Source organism: Haliotis rufescens, unplaced genomic scaffold (assembly GCF_023055435.1).
Source record: "Haliotis rufescens isolate VD_foot unplaced genomic scaffold, xgHalRufe1.0.p SCAF_10, whole genome shotgun sequence".
NCBI classification, from domain to species: domain Eukaryota; kingdom Metazoa; phylum Mollusca; class Gastropoda; order Lepetellida; family Haliotidae; genus Haliotis; species Haliotis rufescens.
Genome location: NW_025963780.1, coordinates 32,410,273 through 32,424,137, shown reverse-complemented (window position 1 = coordinate 32,424,137; position 13,865 = coordinate 32,410,273). Strand labels below are relative to the sequence as shown.

Sequence of the window (13,865 nt, the reverse complement as noted above, 5' to 3'; positions counted from 1 at the left end):
CCAATCTTCAGATGTGCCATTCATCGGACAGGTCAGTGAAGTGTGACGAGTATCACTACCTAGCTATAGTCTTACCTTTTTAATTAAGGAGCATCTCCAAACTGTAAGCAGAGTAAGATACTTCAACGCGTTAGGTGATACAAATGAACCAGATTTGTAACCAGTGTTTGTAAGTTACGTTTGATCTGTGCACGGTTTTTTTCAAGGACATAGAACATGGGACTCGATAAAATCGTTTGAAGTTAGGGTTTATTTTGCATGTTTTTTCCGCAGTCTCCCACATCAGCATCCAACCTCTTCAGATTTGTGGAACTGGTACAAGGGATTGAGAAGCCAGAAGATGCTAAGCTGACCCAGACTTTGGTGCTGTTCCCCCATCCAGGGAGAAGAGGAGCTGAGAGTCTGATGGAGACTGCAGCGTCTGAAGGAGACAGTGTGCACTCCGCAGAGGACTTCTTGAACGTTTGGAGAAGGTTGGACATTTGCTAAAGCTGGGTTGAGAAATAATAGTTTGGTTCTCTGTTATTTGTGTAGAGATGTTCCACTGTACACGAAGGTAAACAGGTCACAATTATCAGAGCACTTAACCTTACCTAGTCCCAGTATACGCCGTCTGACATTTGGACCGCCTGACAATTGGGCGGTCTGACACTTGGGCTGTCTGACAATTGGGAGGTTAACCCCCGAATGCAATCTGACGTCGGCAATGTCGCACAAGTCCATTTTTTGAACAGTGGGTAACGTTTGGTATTTCGCGGATATTCTCACAATGTTCATTGTCTATTATCTGTACCTTTTCTCCCAATACCGATTGTCATATTTCACTTTTGAATGATATCGTTCGACCATTGCGTTCATCTACATTGTCCAGCATCATATATGGGCAACAACTCACTTGACGCTCCCCCCTCAAAAACAATGTCGTCCAATATACGACGTCATCAAGTTGCGAGCGCATATTCGAATCTCAGGAGTGACGTCATGATAGAACAAAGTTTTGTCGTGAAATAAACCACGTTTCGTTCTTCATTGTTCTTTGCGATTTATCGCGGAGCTCTCTAATGTACTAAAGGTTATACGGCGCTTCAATTCGCTGTGCAGAGTGGTCTCCCTTAGTCGTACCGGGAGTTAAATACAAAGGGGTCGGAACCACGATTCAACGTGATTGTGGTTTCCATGCATGTGGGAAACGTATGAGGCCTGTATCACTATTAATTTACATCCCAAATTTGACCTGACACGCCGTGATATAACAGAAATACCATCAGAAGCATCGTTATAATACTCACTCACTCTAAAAAGTGTTTGTTTGTTTGTTGTTTAACGGCGTCTGTATCCAGTGATTGACATCATGAGCATCGATCCACGCAACTGGGATACGATGACCTGCATCAACAAAGTCAGCGAGCCTGACCACACGATCCCGTCAGTCACCTCTTACGACAAACATGGGTTGCTGAAGATCAAGTCTAACCGGGATCTTCAAGGGTTAGATGCAAGTTATCTAGTCGCAAATGGTATATAAAGTTCATGTTCACACACGGAATTATAATGGCAAAATCGTAAAGTCGTAAAAAACATTGACGGGGAGACTAACGTTACAGCGGATGTAGCCCCAAATAAAAAACAATAACAATTTTAATTCGTGTCTTTCCGTTCAGTCCACTGAGAAATTCGTCATCGCCCGCCCCCTTCCGCTTGTCTCGGAATGTCACGAGTGATCGTGAATGTCGTAAAAACATTGACGGGGAGAGTAAAGTAACGAAGACCACACGCCAAACAGACAAATGACAACACACACATAGCGTTATATATCTGTTTTTATTTACCAACTCAATACTCAGCCTCTCATCTCGACAGTTCAGGTTGGCAACACCTCAAATATAAAGACTACATGAAAGAAATCTGTCGGGACTTTGATACAAAAACAGAAGCATGTTACCTTGCATAGCTCAGTCATATACATGTATAATCTTTCTTTGCGGTCTAGGGGCACGGGTGGCCCAGTCGTCTAAGGCGCCACGATTCGCTGTGCAGAGTTGCGTCCCTTGGGCCCGCCAGAAACTTATGATTGTGGGTTCAAATCCCGGTTCGTCCCGATTATGTTTGTTAGGTTTGTCAGCACCATACCCGTGCTCGTGGGTTTCCCCGAAGTGGTAAACGTCTGAGACCTGCATCACTTCGGGCTTTCCTCCCAAGCTGGCACGCCGTGATATAACTGGAATACTGTTAAAAGCGGCGTTACACCCAACTCACTCAGTCTGCGTTCTAAGTCAAAACTCTGACGTTGGTTCTAAACCTCATGGTTTCTGTGTACAGACAAACCGTTTGCCGCTTTGTCTCTGAGGTAAACTGACTATACCACTTTACTTAAGAGACAAAGCACCAAACGGTTTGTCTGTAAACATACTGACTATACCACTTAGAGATATACTGTGTGAAAATCAATATACTTGTACCAATAGTCTTGCAGCGACAATAGACGAATGACAGTTTAAATACGGAACTTACTAACATCATTGCACCATTATGTCCAATCTCACGATCGAACAATGCACCAAAAAAAACCTTCATTAACAAATCGACCGTTTATAATTGTTCTTCTTGCTTCACATAGCATCTTTCAAAATGGTGTTTGAAACAGGTTTATAAAATACTATGAAATCAAAGACGCTTTGTCGTTAAGGATGTGTTTTCAAGGCACGATAGCGTTTTGTACTCGTATGCTCTCAACCGGCTATATTTAGTTTGTAAGTGTCTCGCATAAGCATAACACTCTAACACTCACGTCTATGGAAGCCCAGTGTTGACTTCAACGTATGACGTCACGCATCAACTATTACGAGACAGGACATACTACATTCCTTTGGAAGAGTGTTCCATACATGCAAGTCTATCATGAATGTCTAGTACATAATATCAAGAAATGCATGATTATCTTGCGATTGTAGTTCCATCTCTTTAATGAGAAAAATATATAATATAATATCATATTCCATTGAACTGTTATGCAGATTGCATAGAATTAGTAAGGGAACGAAATCCGTTTCGAGGGGAGAAACACGACTAAGTGCCAATATTCTTGTCGTGGCTCATAAGATTGTGATGTGAATTTGAATATTGATTTTTTTATCACAAGGCCTGGGAAAAATATCTCGTAGAAACCGAAAAGAAATCACGGTATTTTGCATCATATCGGTTGTAAATCAATACTAATGTTTTCTTTACGTGAGAGAGATGGTATTGATTCTCATACAAGGTGACATCCTGATATAGATACTGGGTCAGACGTTGCATGTTTTCGAAAGTGGAACGCTCCGAAAGGATGTAGCTGATTCTGCTGTCTTGAACTAGTGAAATAATGGCTGTTGGTCCAACCCGATATTCACGCATGCGCATGCACATGCGCCGTAACGGACTCTATCTGGTTTTACCAGCGTGACGAACTCGTAACGTAGTGTAGTGTAGGGCTCCCTGCGTATTGTCCGTCATACGGAATAATCTGATTAATCTGAACTGACATTTGTCATCTTAATGCTTTTCCTATTTGCAAAATGTAATTGAAATGTTAGGTTATCATTCAAGCGATCAATGTTGATCTCGAAACACATTTTCATGTTATTCGACATGACAAATGGATTAATGTTGCTATGAATCGTGTACACGTAGACATGAAGGAGTACTCACTGTCTATTTCTCGTTCGATTGTAGAATGTTTCCACTCTATTTAATACTATACATTTTCCGATTAAGCACCACTGTGGGTTGGAACGGAATTTGCTTAACCATTGCCATTCGAAACCCTATTATAGAGCTTCATTGGGGACTCCGGGGTATGAATAAGAGACTGTTTTAGGATATACTCCCCTTTTAAGTGAGTCCTCCCCCCAGGCAGGGCTCTCAGAGTGACAAATCCCGCAGGCTCCATTAGTAAAACATCTATCAAACGCGTGAGGTTCCCTCGAGGTGATATCTCTAAATTTAGAATGGTTTTAGGGAAATAGCATTCTCGATACCGCCTTCGACAGGGTCAGGCGTTCATTGATTGTTCCCACTCAAGGCGGGTTTAAGAGTTTTATGAGTAAATAATTCACTCTGACACACTTTCCCCGAATTGCCTTTAAACCCCAGCGGCACGAAATAGAGGTTAAATAGCAAACAGGCCTTTTAAAGCATCCCTGCATTGTTATTTAATGTCTTCGGAATTGAATTTCGACTATTGTTAGATCTGAAATAATACAATGATATTTTCCTTTAATTCGTTATTTGAGACTAAATATTATCAAGCTTCGTTTTATTTTCTTTAAAATTGATGATTGTTATTCAGCCATTATCGACTGTACTTGAGAAGCCGCTTAAGCGAGGCCACACTGATAGCACGTTGCCTGATTCTTTAAAGATGTCATCTTAACCCTGTCTTGTGTCCCGATGACATTGACAATGACATTGGCCGTTGTTTCATTAGGTACTTCTTGTGAAAGTTGGGTCAGGGGTTGGATAGTTTCTGTGGGTAGGTTTGAAAGTTAAGAAATGAGTATTCACAAAGCCGTTGGTTGGCTGTGATTGGTTAGTTTATCTGGAGGATTGAACAGGGTTTGGCTTTGATTGGTTGTGATTGGTTAGTTTATCTGGAGGAGGGAACAGGGTTGGGGTTTGATTGGTTGTGATTGGTTAGTTGATCTGGAGGAGGGAACAGGGTTGGTGATTGATGAGTATTCACAAAGCCGTTGGTTGGCTGTGATTGGTTAGTTTATCTGGAGGAGGGAACAGGGTTGGGCTTTGATGGGTTGTGATTGGTTAGTTTAACTGGAGCAGGGAACAGGGTTTTGTGTTTGATTGGGTGTGATTGGTTAGTTTATCTGGAGGAAGGAACAGGGTTGGGCTTTGATTGGTTGATTGGTTTAGTTGGCTGAAGGAGGGATCGAGGATGGGAATAATGGTTAACACGCCCATGGTTAAATGGTGAATTCACCTTTAGTTTGAATCATTGAGAGAGGGATGCTACCTAACTTGCTCTCATTCTGCTCCGATGTAATTTCAGTTATGCTCCGCATGAACAAAACAAAGTTGTTAGAAGATTTGGGTAACGGTGATTGATCTTATTTATGTGATAAAAAATGTAAAAGTTGTAAAAAAAGAAACATTTAACTCAACGATCGGGCTGCCGACACACAGAACTTTGGTGCTATATTGTGTGGAACATTAACACTATCGGTGTGCCCTACCCGGAACGAGCAGATCGTATGCTGTAGTATGCATAGTTACCGTCAAATATAACAGCCACTGTCAAACAAAACAGTCACTGTCAAACAACACAGTCACTGTCAAACAATACAGTCACTGTCAAACAAATTCAACGAAACGGATCACATTTCATAACAGCAAATGGTCATTCTTCTAGCAACACATAAATAAATATATTCAAAATTTCTACTTCTCTGATGTATCTGATGTACAAAAAACTGCCACGCAAAAGAAAGTATACACTTCAAGATCCAAAAAAGAGACCAAAAAATGACAAACGGTATCAAAACGTTACTGGACCGAAAACAGTCCCCGAAACACTGCAAAACTTACGTCTAAACACAACTATGATACCCGTATCAAATACATCATCATCGAATAACCATTTCTTGTTTGTTTCATTTCTTGGCCACCATCAAACATGGGTGTATACTTTCTTTTGGCCTGCAGATTATGTTTTTTTAATGAAATAAAACATATAATAACATTTCTAGATAATAGACGCGGACAAACATTGCCAACTGAATATTAACTGTCAACAACACCATACTATGCAGTGACAACAAAACTGCCAAGGACTTCGTGCCAATTTAGGTAATCATGGAGACAGTTTCATCTTCGTTGAGGCCAGTAAGTCACGAAGAACTATATTATCATTTTCTGCAATGAAAATAATCCCATGTACAAAATCCAACTCCATCAACGCAATACACACTTCTAAATCCAGCAAACTGCTTTCAAATCAAAGATTAGCAAACCCTGTACAGTGAAACTCGTTAATTCAGATGGTACCGTTTCGAGCGAAATCGTCCGGATTCACAAATGTCCGGATAAACGAATCATTGGTAATATTAATGTTCCCTCTACCATATGTAGACGTTTACAACAGTGATCATCCCGAGGACGCGCTTCCAAAACCAGTGACCAAAATGATGTCCCATTCAATTCCCTATTTTGACGTGTACCACTTTTAATTGTGGATAATTGACTTGCCTTTGCATGTGTTTGCACTGGTCGAGCAGGGTGCGCCCACCTTTCCGCGAACACCTGGGGTCATCACTATTTGATAGTGATTCATAAAACACATGCCCATGAGGTGGTCGGAATCGTACAATGGACTCTGCTTTAAGCAGATAGTTCTTGTGATTATCGAAATGGTTCTGATTATGCATTATCGAAATGCGGATTAACGGAGTCCTGTATAACGAGGTTGCACTGTAGTACAAAAATGAGACAAAGGATAAAACGTGTTTCAACCTCAACACTGACTTCGAATGTTTGAATAATAATGAGAAATCGATTAAAGACACATGTCATTCTTCGCATGTTCCAGCAGGTTTCTACGACTACGGTTTTGGCTGAGGGTTGGAGGGACTGAGTTTTAATATTTTGATTTTTCTAACAAAATATATGTATATATATATATCTATGTATTGGATGTTAAGTTAATGTAAGCCAAGCACTATTGATAACTCTACACACGCTCACTCGCTCAACATTCACACGGACTTTGACTTGGATAAATACTCGATACTACCTCGGCAATGTTGCCAAGAAATGTTGTATCTGCGACGTATCATCTTGAAAAGATGCTAAAAATGGGAAAATATTAGTTATTGTGACGTTTGGAACTGAAGCTTAGATCAATATATACAAAACAATTCCTTCAATATCATTCGTTTTTTCATAATTCATTATGAGTCACGGAAAGAAAACGTCTTAAATTAATTTCTGTAAGAATTGTTCGGAAACTCCAATGTCCGTTCTGATAAGGTTCGGTCTATCGAGGTTCCATCTTGTTGGGGTTGGAAGCGGATAATAGATGAACCAGTTTTTCTCAACAAGTACACGTGTGAGGACATTATAATTTCACCTAAAGCCCTGCCCAAAGTAATAAGGAATGTTTACATCGTACATCATGAGGAGGATGACAAGAGCTCTGGCCGTTTTAACATCACACTAAATCTTAGGGTATCCGCTGGTTACATCCTGTAGGTTAGACCCTGTGACTTAGACCCTGTGGTTAAACCTGCTGGTCATATGTACTTCGGGTGACGTGTCAAAAGTTCAAAAGTTGTTTCTGTAACTTTGAATCGATATCTCAAAGTTTGGACACGCGAGTGAACAAATGCTGTTTGATATTTGCAGGTGAATATATAATATATAAGCATTGATACCGCCACTTGTAAATGCTGCTATTTCCGAAGATTTCCGATAGCTACTGATAATGAAATACCACATGACGCCTTCCTATTCAGCAAAGTGCCCTTCTGACGAAGGTTACTGTTAAGATTGTGTTGTTCAACCAGATGTTTGTGATTCGGTTAACGTCATGTACACGTCAAATGAAATATTTTATGCCATTAATATATGATATCTTCCTTCTAAAGTTACACATAAACCTGAAAGAATATCATTTTGTCGGCTCAAGAATTAATATAAAATTGTATTCCCGTGGTTGTTTAGGATAAGTTCAAGTAACCCTCGGACATTCGAAATATTTAAAGGTCAATTAGACACGGTATTTGCTTTTGATCTTTCGACACTTGGCATTGTTCCATTTTCTCGGATACTTTTACCAAATGTGCCAATATTTAGCAACTTATTCAGATGTTCGAACTCAGTACTGCATTCATGTCACTGACACTCATATTTGGAAGTTTTTACAAATGACATTTTATGCATAATCTTGCGGTCAAACAAATGACGATATGTTGACCTGTGACCTTGACATTAGGTCTTAAGTCATATGTGACCTTGACTTTCCGATGCAATTATTCATGTGGTCAAGCTTCCTCTTCATCTTCTTCGTTGGTCACGCCTGCCACGTTCGGAATGTATCGGGGATGCGAGATTGGCACGTTCGGTTTTATCCGATTGTTGGCAACACTATACCAATCGGCGCTGTTCTGGGCGATTTTCACACCTCGGTAAGGATACTCGGGCGTTGGAGACCCGGATGAAGATTGTTTTCAAGCCATCTGTGGGTTTACGTTCAAGATTGTAAATCTCCCTGGTCTAATGTCCAGTCACCGATCTCACGTATTCCTGATGCCATGTCTTCTTTTCCAAAGCGATTGGTAATCACTACAACAAACGAATTCGTCGCTGAATATGGAGTCCACTAGTCTGAGTAGGAGAACTAGATTTGCCCATGGCTACCTGGCATGGAGGTCGTAAATCTAAGTTTGGGCCGTTGGCCCCAAGTCAGTGTAATACTTCACGATATTGTATGCCCTAATAAGGGTGGCCGGAAATACATCTACTTTTGGAAGTGTCGAATGCTGGGAGATTTCGGTAGGTATCTACCGGAAATCGGTGCTGCCACCTGCATCGGAGGAAGCGCCGCCTGTCGGAGTTTAAGAATGCGCGAACGGCAGATCACGCATCTCAGTGGCAGACTTCTCTGCGAGACGGCCACTTGTATTGTCTTAATGAAGCACTTCCGGCATACCACTTTGTGCCCACATGGGTAGGTTTGCATCGTTGCCTTGGCGCCTAGGCATATCACACACTGAAATAAAACACGGAAATGAGGTTAAAATCATTCATTGCATGTACCGTTATATTGTGTTTGTTGCTTAATGTCCAATCTCATTAAAATCAGATCTTAGTTCTCGCTGTCGCTAAACAAAGATCTGAGGACATCCCATTGCGGGTCACGTCAGACCGACCTTGCGCGAACTTTGACCGACCAATGGAATGACCACTCAGCAGTATTCCAGCTATATGACGACGACCTGTAGTCATGGCCAGACAAGCTTAAGCCAGTGGTTGATATTATGAGCAACAATACCACACCGAAGAGGCAGGAGGATACACACCAAACCAAGTCACCTTGCCTGACCACCCGATTCATGAAATCGTCTCTTACGACAAGCATAAATACATTTATATGACATAACTTAATATTTAAAAAAAATCATATATGAATACTCATCTATCAATATTTAAACGATATGAGATAGATATATATATATATATACTCATTCATTGTCTGAGATAATCTCGTTCTAAATTGTTTAGGGGCGGTTGGGTAGCCTAGTGGTTAAAGCGCTCGCTCGTCACGCCAAAGACCCGGGTTCGTTTCCCGACATGGGTGCAATGTGTGAAGCTTATCTCTGGTGTCCCCCGCCGTGATATTGTTTGAATATTGCTAAAAGCGGCGTAAAATCATACTCACTCACTCAAAGCGGGGCAAATAACAACATGTCTGCACTGAGTAATACAACATAATCCTTAATTCGAACGCTTCGAAGTCGTCTAAGGAATATCAAAACCCGGTTCGCCCCGATTATTCTAGGTTTGTCAGCACCATACCCGTGCTCGTGGGTTTCATCGAAGTGGTAAACGTCTCAGACCTGCATTACTTCGGGCTTTCCTCCCACATTAAGCTGAAACGCCGTTATATAATTTAAATACTGTTTAAAGCGGCGTTAAACCAAACTCACTCATCCGCTATGTAATAATAGCATAAAGGGAGTCTGATATTTTGGTCATGTTCGCAATTCTATCACTCACTGGTACAAAATTGCAAAAAAATCGTTTGCCTAAATATATTTGGATAAAACGATTGTCTAACTGTCGCTGTAAAATATAGTCGCATAATTCCTTCGCCCAAATGCATAATTGGAAGTGACAACTGTTTTTGGAGAGTATAGGCCAGACTGCAGCTGACGATATTAACAGATTATCGCACACACCAAAAACAGTTCGTATTCTGAGAGGGCGGTGGAGTAGTCGTGTGGTTAAAGTGTTTGTTCGTCACGCCGAAGGCCCAGGTTCGATTCCACACATGGGTACAATGTGTGAAGCCCATTTTTGTTGTGCCCCATCGTGATATAGCGGGAATACTGGAAGAGGCATCACTCACTCACTCACTCACTCACTCTCTTACACATCCCAACTCCCTCGTCTCCCGGGTCTCCATTACCACATGCCATAACCTTCCTTCCTGCAAATGTTAACATCAGGAAATACGTGAATCTCAACGACATAGATCGCCGAAAGACAATTCACTCCAGACAAGCCGTTCTACTCTCCAACATCATCAGGGGGCACGGTCGTCTAAGGCGCCGCGATTCGCTGTGCAGAGTTGCGTCCCTTAGGCACGCCAGAAACCTGTGATTGTGGGTTCGGATCCCGATTCACCCCGATTATGTTTCTAGGTTTGTCAGCACCATACCCGTGCTCGTGGGTTTCACCGAAGTGGTAAACGTCTGAGACCTGCTTCACTTCAGGCTTTCCTCCCACATTAAGATGACACGACGCGATATAACTCGAATACTGTTAAAAGTGACGTTAAACCCAACTCACTCACTCCAACATCATCAGTATACAATGAGTACAACTCTCCCTTTGCCATCAGTATGCAATGAGTACAACTCTTCCTTTGCCACCAGTATGCAATGAGTACAACTCTCCCTTTGCCATCAGTATACAATGAGTACAACTCTCCCTTTGCCAACAGTATACAATTAGTACAACTCTCCCTTTGCCATCAGTATGCAATGAGTACAACTCTCCCTTTGCCATCAGTATACAATGAGTACAACTCTCCCTTTGCCAACAGTATACAATTAGTACAACTCTCCCTTTGCCATCAGTATGCAATGAGTACAACTCTCCCTTTGCCATCAGTATACAATGAGTACAACTCTCCCTTTGCCATCAGTATACAATTAGTACAACAGCAGAACCAGATATCACCAAAAAGCAGAAAACGTCAATCTGATGACACAATCTGATGACACAATGTGTGACACAAGCGCGTCTCATCCACAAGCAAACTTGTCCTAATCACCAGGCTGGCGCTCACTGGGTTTAATAGCGAAATGTCACAGTCAGTAACCGATTCCTCAGGGGCCTGCGCTTTTTGTGTACTCACAAGCTCTTGTACAGCTTTCGTGGATTTATTCTTGTGACATACTGGCTGAGAAATAAGCCAGGGCACACACAGATGCTCTATCAGTTACATCCGGGGGAAGCCGCAGATTTGTGCTATTTTTCCTTCACAAAATATGCTTAAAGCGCACTCCCTTTTTTTTATAAAATAATGGGTATATGCTCTTTTGACATATCAAATCCCGTTCTTGTCAATAAAATAAAATAATTCCATAATAACAAGAAATCTGGTTATAGATTCCGATTATATCATGAGCATGTGTTTATGAATGGAACGACATTCTTGTACTTTTATCTATTTCACAGGAATTAAGTTATGATTATTAATTGTGGTTTATTGGAGACAACAATCCGTACATTCCACTGGTTTAACAAATAGAACACGTAGTACTTACTATTTGATGTGTTACACCTTCATAACGAGTATAATATTCGGCAACATTTTATCCAAATATATTTGTCATGAGTGAGTGAGTTTGTCGTGTCGCCTAGACTTGGGGGAAAAGTCTGATATGACGCAATACTGAGACGTTACCACTATGGTGAAACCAACACTCACGGGTGCCGCGGGATACAATATATGAAAAGTAAAAAAAACAAAACAATCTCCTTAAAATCAGACCTAAGTCCTCGCTGCCGCTAAACAAAGATCTGAGGACATCCCATTACGGGTCACGTCAGAACGACCTTTCATCCGACCAATCAAAGCGTCGCTTACCAGATCATGAAAGTGACAGTCGGAATGTGTTTTCTAATCATGCAACCTCCAAAACATTAACACGGGGTATTCCGAACGACAGTTACGGCCCGTACGACTGGTTCCGTCAAAATCTCTCGCCTCCGTGGGATTATCATTTGAACGGAAGAGGCGTTGTACAGTACGTGTGAAGCACTGCTATACAATCTCAACCATATAGAAGACATTCCGGAATGTTCGTTTGTTCAGTTTTTAAAAAAAATATAGAACTGTGTCAACTTATTTTTCAAGCGTTGTCTGAAATGGAAGTCGCCAGGTTGAAACGAGTGCCGTAAAGCTCGAGAAAGGTGCTTTCTAATTGGCTGATGTCGACTTCTCGTTAGTCATTTCAGTGGTCGGTCAAAGTTTGCGAAAGGTCGTTCTGACGTGACCAGTAATGGGATGTTCTCAGATCTTTGTTTAGCGGCAGCGTGAACATAGATCTGATTTTAATGAGATTGTACAAAACCGACGAACCTATTCCATAATCATAACAAATCTTTGCCGGAAGCGGAGTCCATTGTACGATTACGACTTCACCATGATCATGTTTTTATGAATCATTATCAAATACCGAGCGGTAAGCAAAGGTAAGCGTATCCTGCCCCACTGGTGGCATCCGTCACAAACACATGCAAAGGCAAGTCAAATGTTCACCTGCAAAAACACGGGAACATATGGTACAAGTCAAAATAGAGAATAGTATTAGACATAATTTTTGTCACTGATGCGTCATATTTGGAAATGTCCGATGCATGTCTAGCTTAAAATGCTTTGAAAGCTTTACTGATGCCTTGAAGCTATGCCTCGGCGCACTGAAAAATATCAAAAGTCTGGGATAGAAAAACAAGTGACTAATGTCATGAACACCCTCCCATAGCGTACGATGACACGCAATCAACCAAGTCGCACAGACAGGCGATCCACTTTATCCGACCTAACCTAACTCCCGTCCCCATGTAGTTTCTGTAGCAGATTTAAACGAATACTTGCATTTACCTTGAAACCACTTAATGACCAAAAGGGGCGGTCGGGTAGCCTAGTGGTTAAAGCGTTCGCTCGTGACGCCGAAGACCCGGGTTCGATTCCAGACCTGGGTACAATGTGTGAAGCCCATTTCTGGTGTCCCCCGCCGTGATATTGCTGGAATATTGCTAAAGTGCCGTAAAACCGTACTCACTAACTCCAACATCATCAGTATACAATGAGTACAACTCTCCCTTTGCCATCAGTATGCTCACTCACTCACTTAATGACCAAATGAATATAATGCACAATTTATTACGAGTTGACATATGTGTATATACTAGTTTATTCTCGCGTTTTGTTCCCAGCATACCGCCTTTGCCGATCGGTCAGGCAATCTGAATATCAATTTCTATTTTTCTATCACGTCCTAAACCACACTTGTGATAATCCATTTCCAGCTCTTTGTCCTGAAACTGAATACCTCGCATATGATATGTGTGTCGGCGTCAGTCACGACGAGAACGGCAAATCATTGCAATGAATAAGGCATTAGCTTATAGATAGACGAACACTGTTAAGGAATAACTATTTTGAGAACAATATAAAAATGAATATTTATTAAAGATATATTTCTTATAAACAAATATGATTTATGCCTTGTAGTTATTTTACCCTTGAATGTGTTTTTATGAGTTATTTATGTCTATACTCAGAGTAGGTTTTACATTTTAGGCACAATCATGATAGTATGAAGTATAATCAGTCTGTAAAAAAATCGTATTCGCCTCAAAATACATAAACGTCTCCTCACCGTCCAGCAAGGTCTCTAAAAGATCTTGTAAAAAATCACCGCTAAAGTAATATAGTCATGTTTTTATGTGACTACCTCTTTAAGACCAAGCAACTCCATCACCTACACGAGACCAGCTTTAGCCAATCAGTTCATGAGAATAACCTGTTCAAGACAAGCTGCAAGCAATAAGTCCATCAGAATAACCTGTACAAGATTATC

The 13,865-nt window shown here is 41.1% G+C and overlaps 1 protein-coding gene across 1 annotated transcript in view; it reads right to left on the bottom strand.

The window, feature by feature from the left end:
• Positions 1–1,802: 1,802 nt before the first annotated feature.
• Positions 1,803–13,865, bottom strand: part of LOC124130977 (mitochondrial ubiquitin ligase activator of NFKB 1-like) — a 72,918-nt gene continuing 60,855 nt past the window's right edge. Inside the window, exon 3 of the mRNA XM_046494029.2 lies at positions 1,803–8,758. Within this exon, the coding sequence (XP_046349985.1) occupies positions 8,507–8,758 (252 nt within the window). The 3' untranslated portion in view covers positions 1,803–8,506. The remainder of the gene's footprint in view (positions 8,759–13,865) is intronic.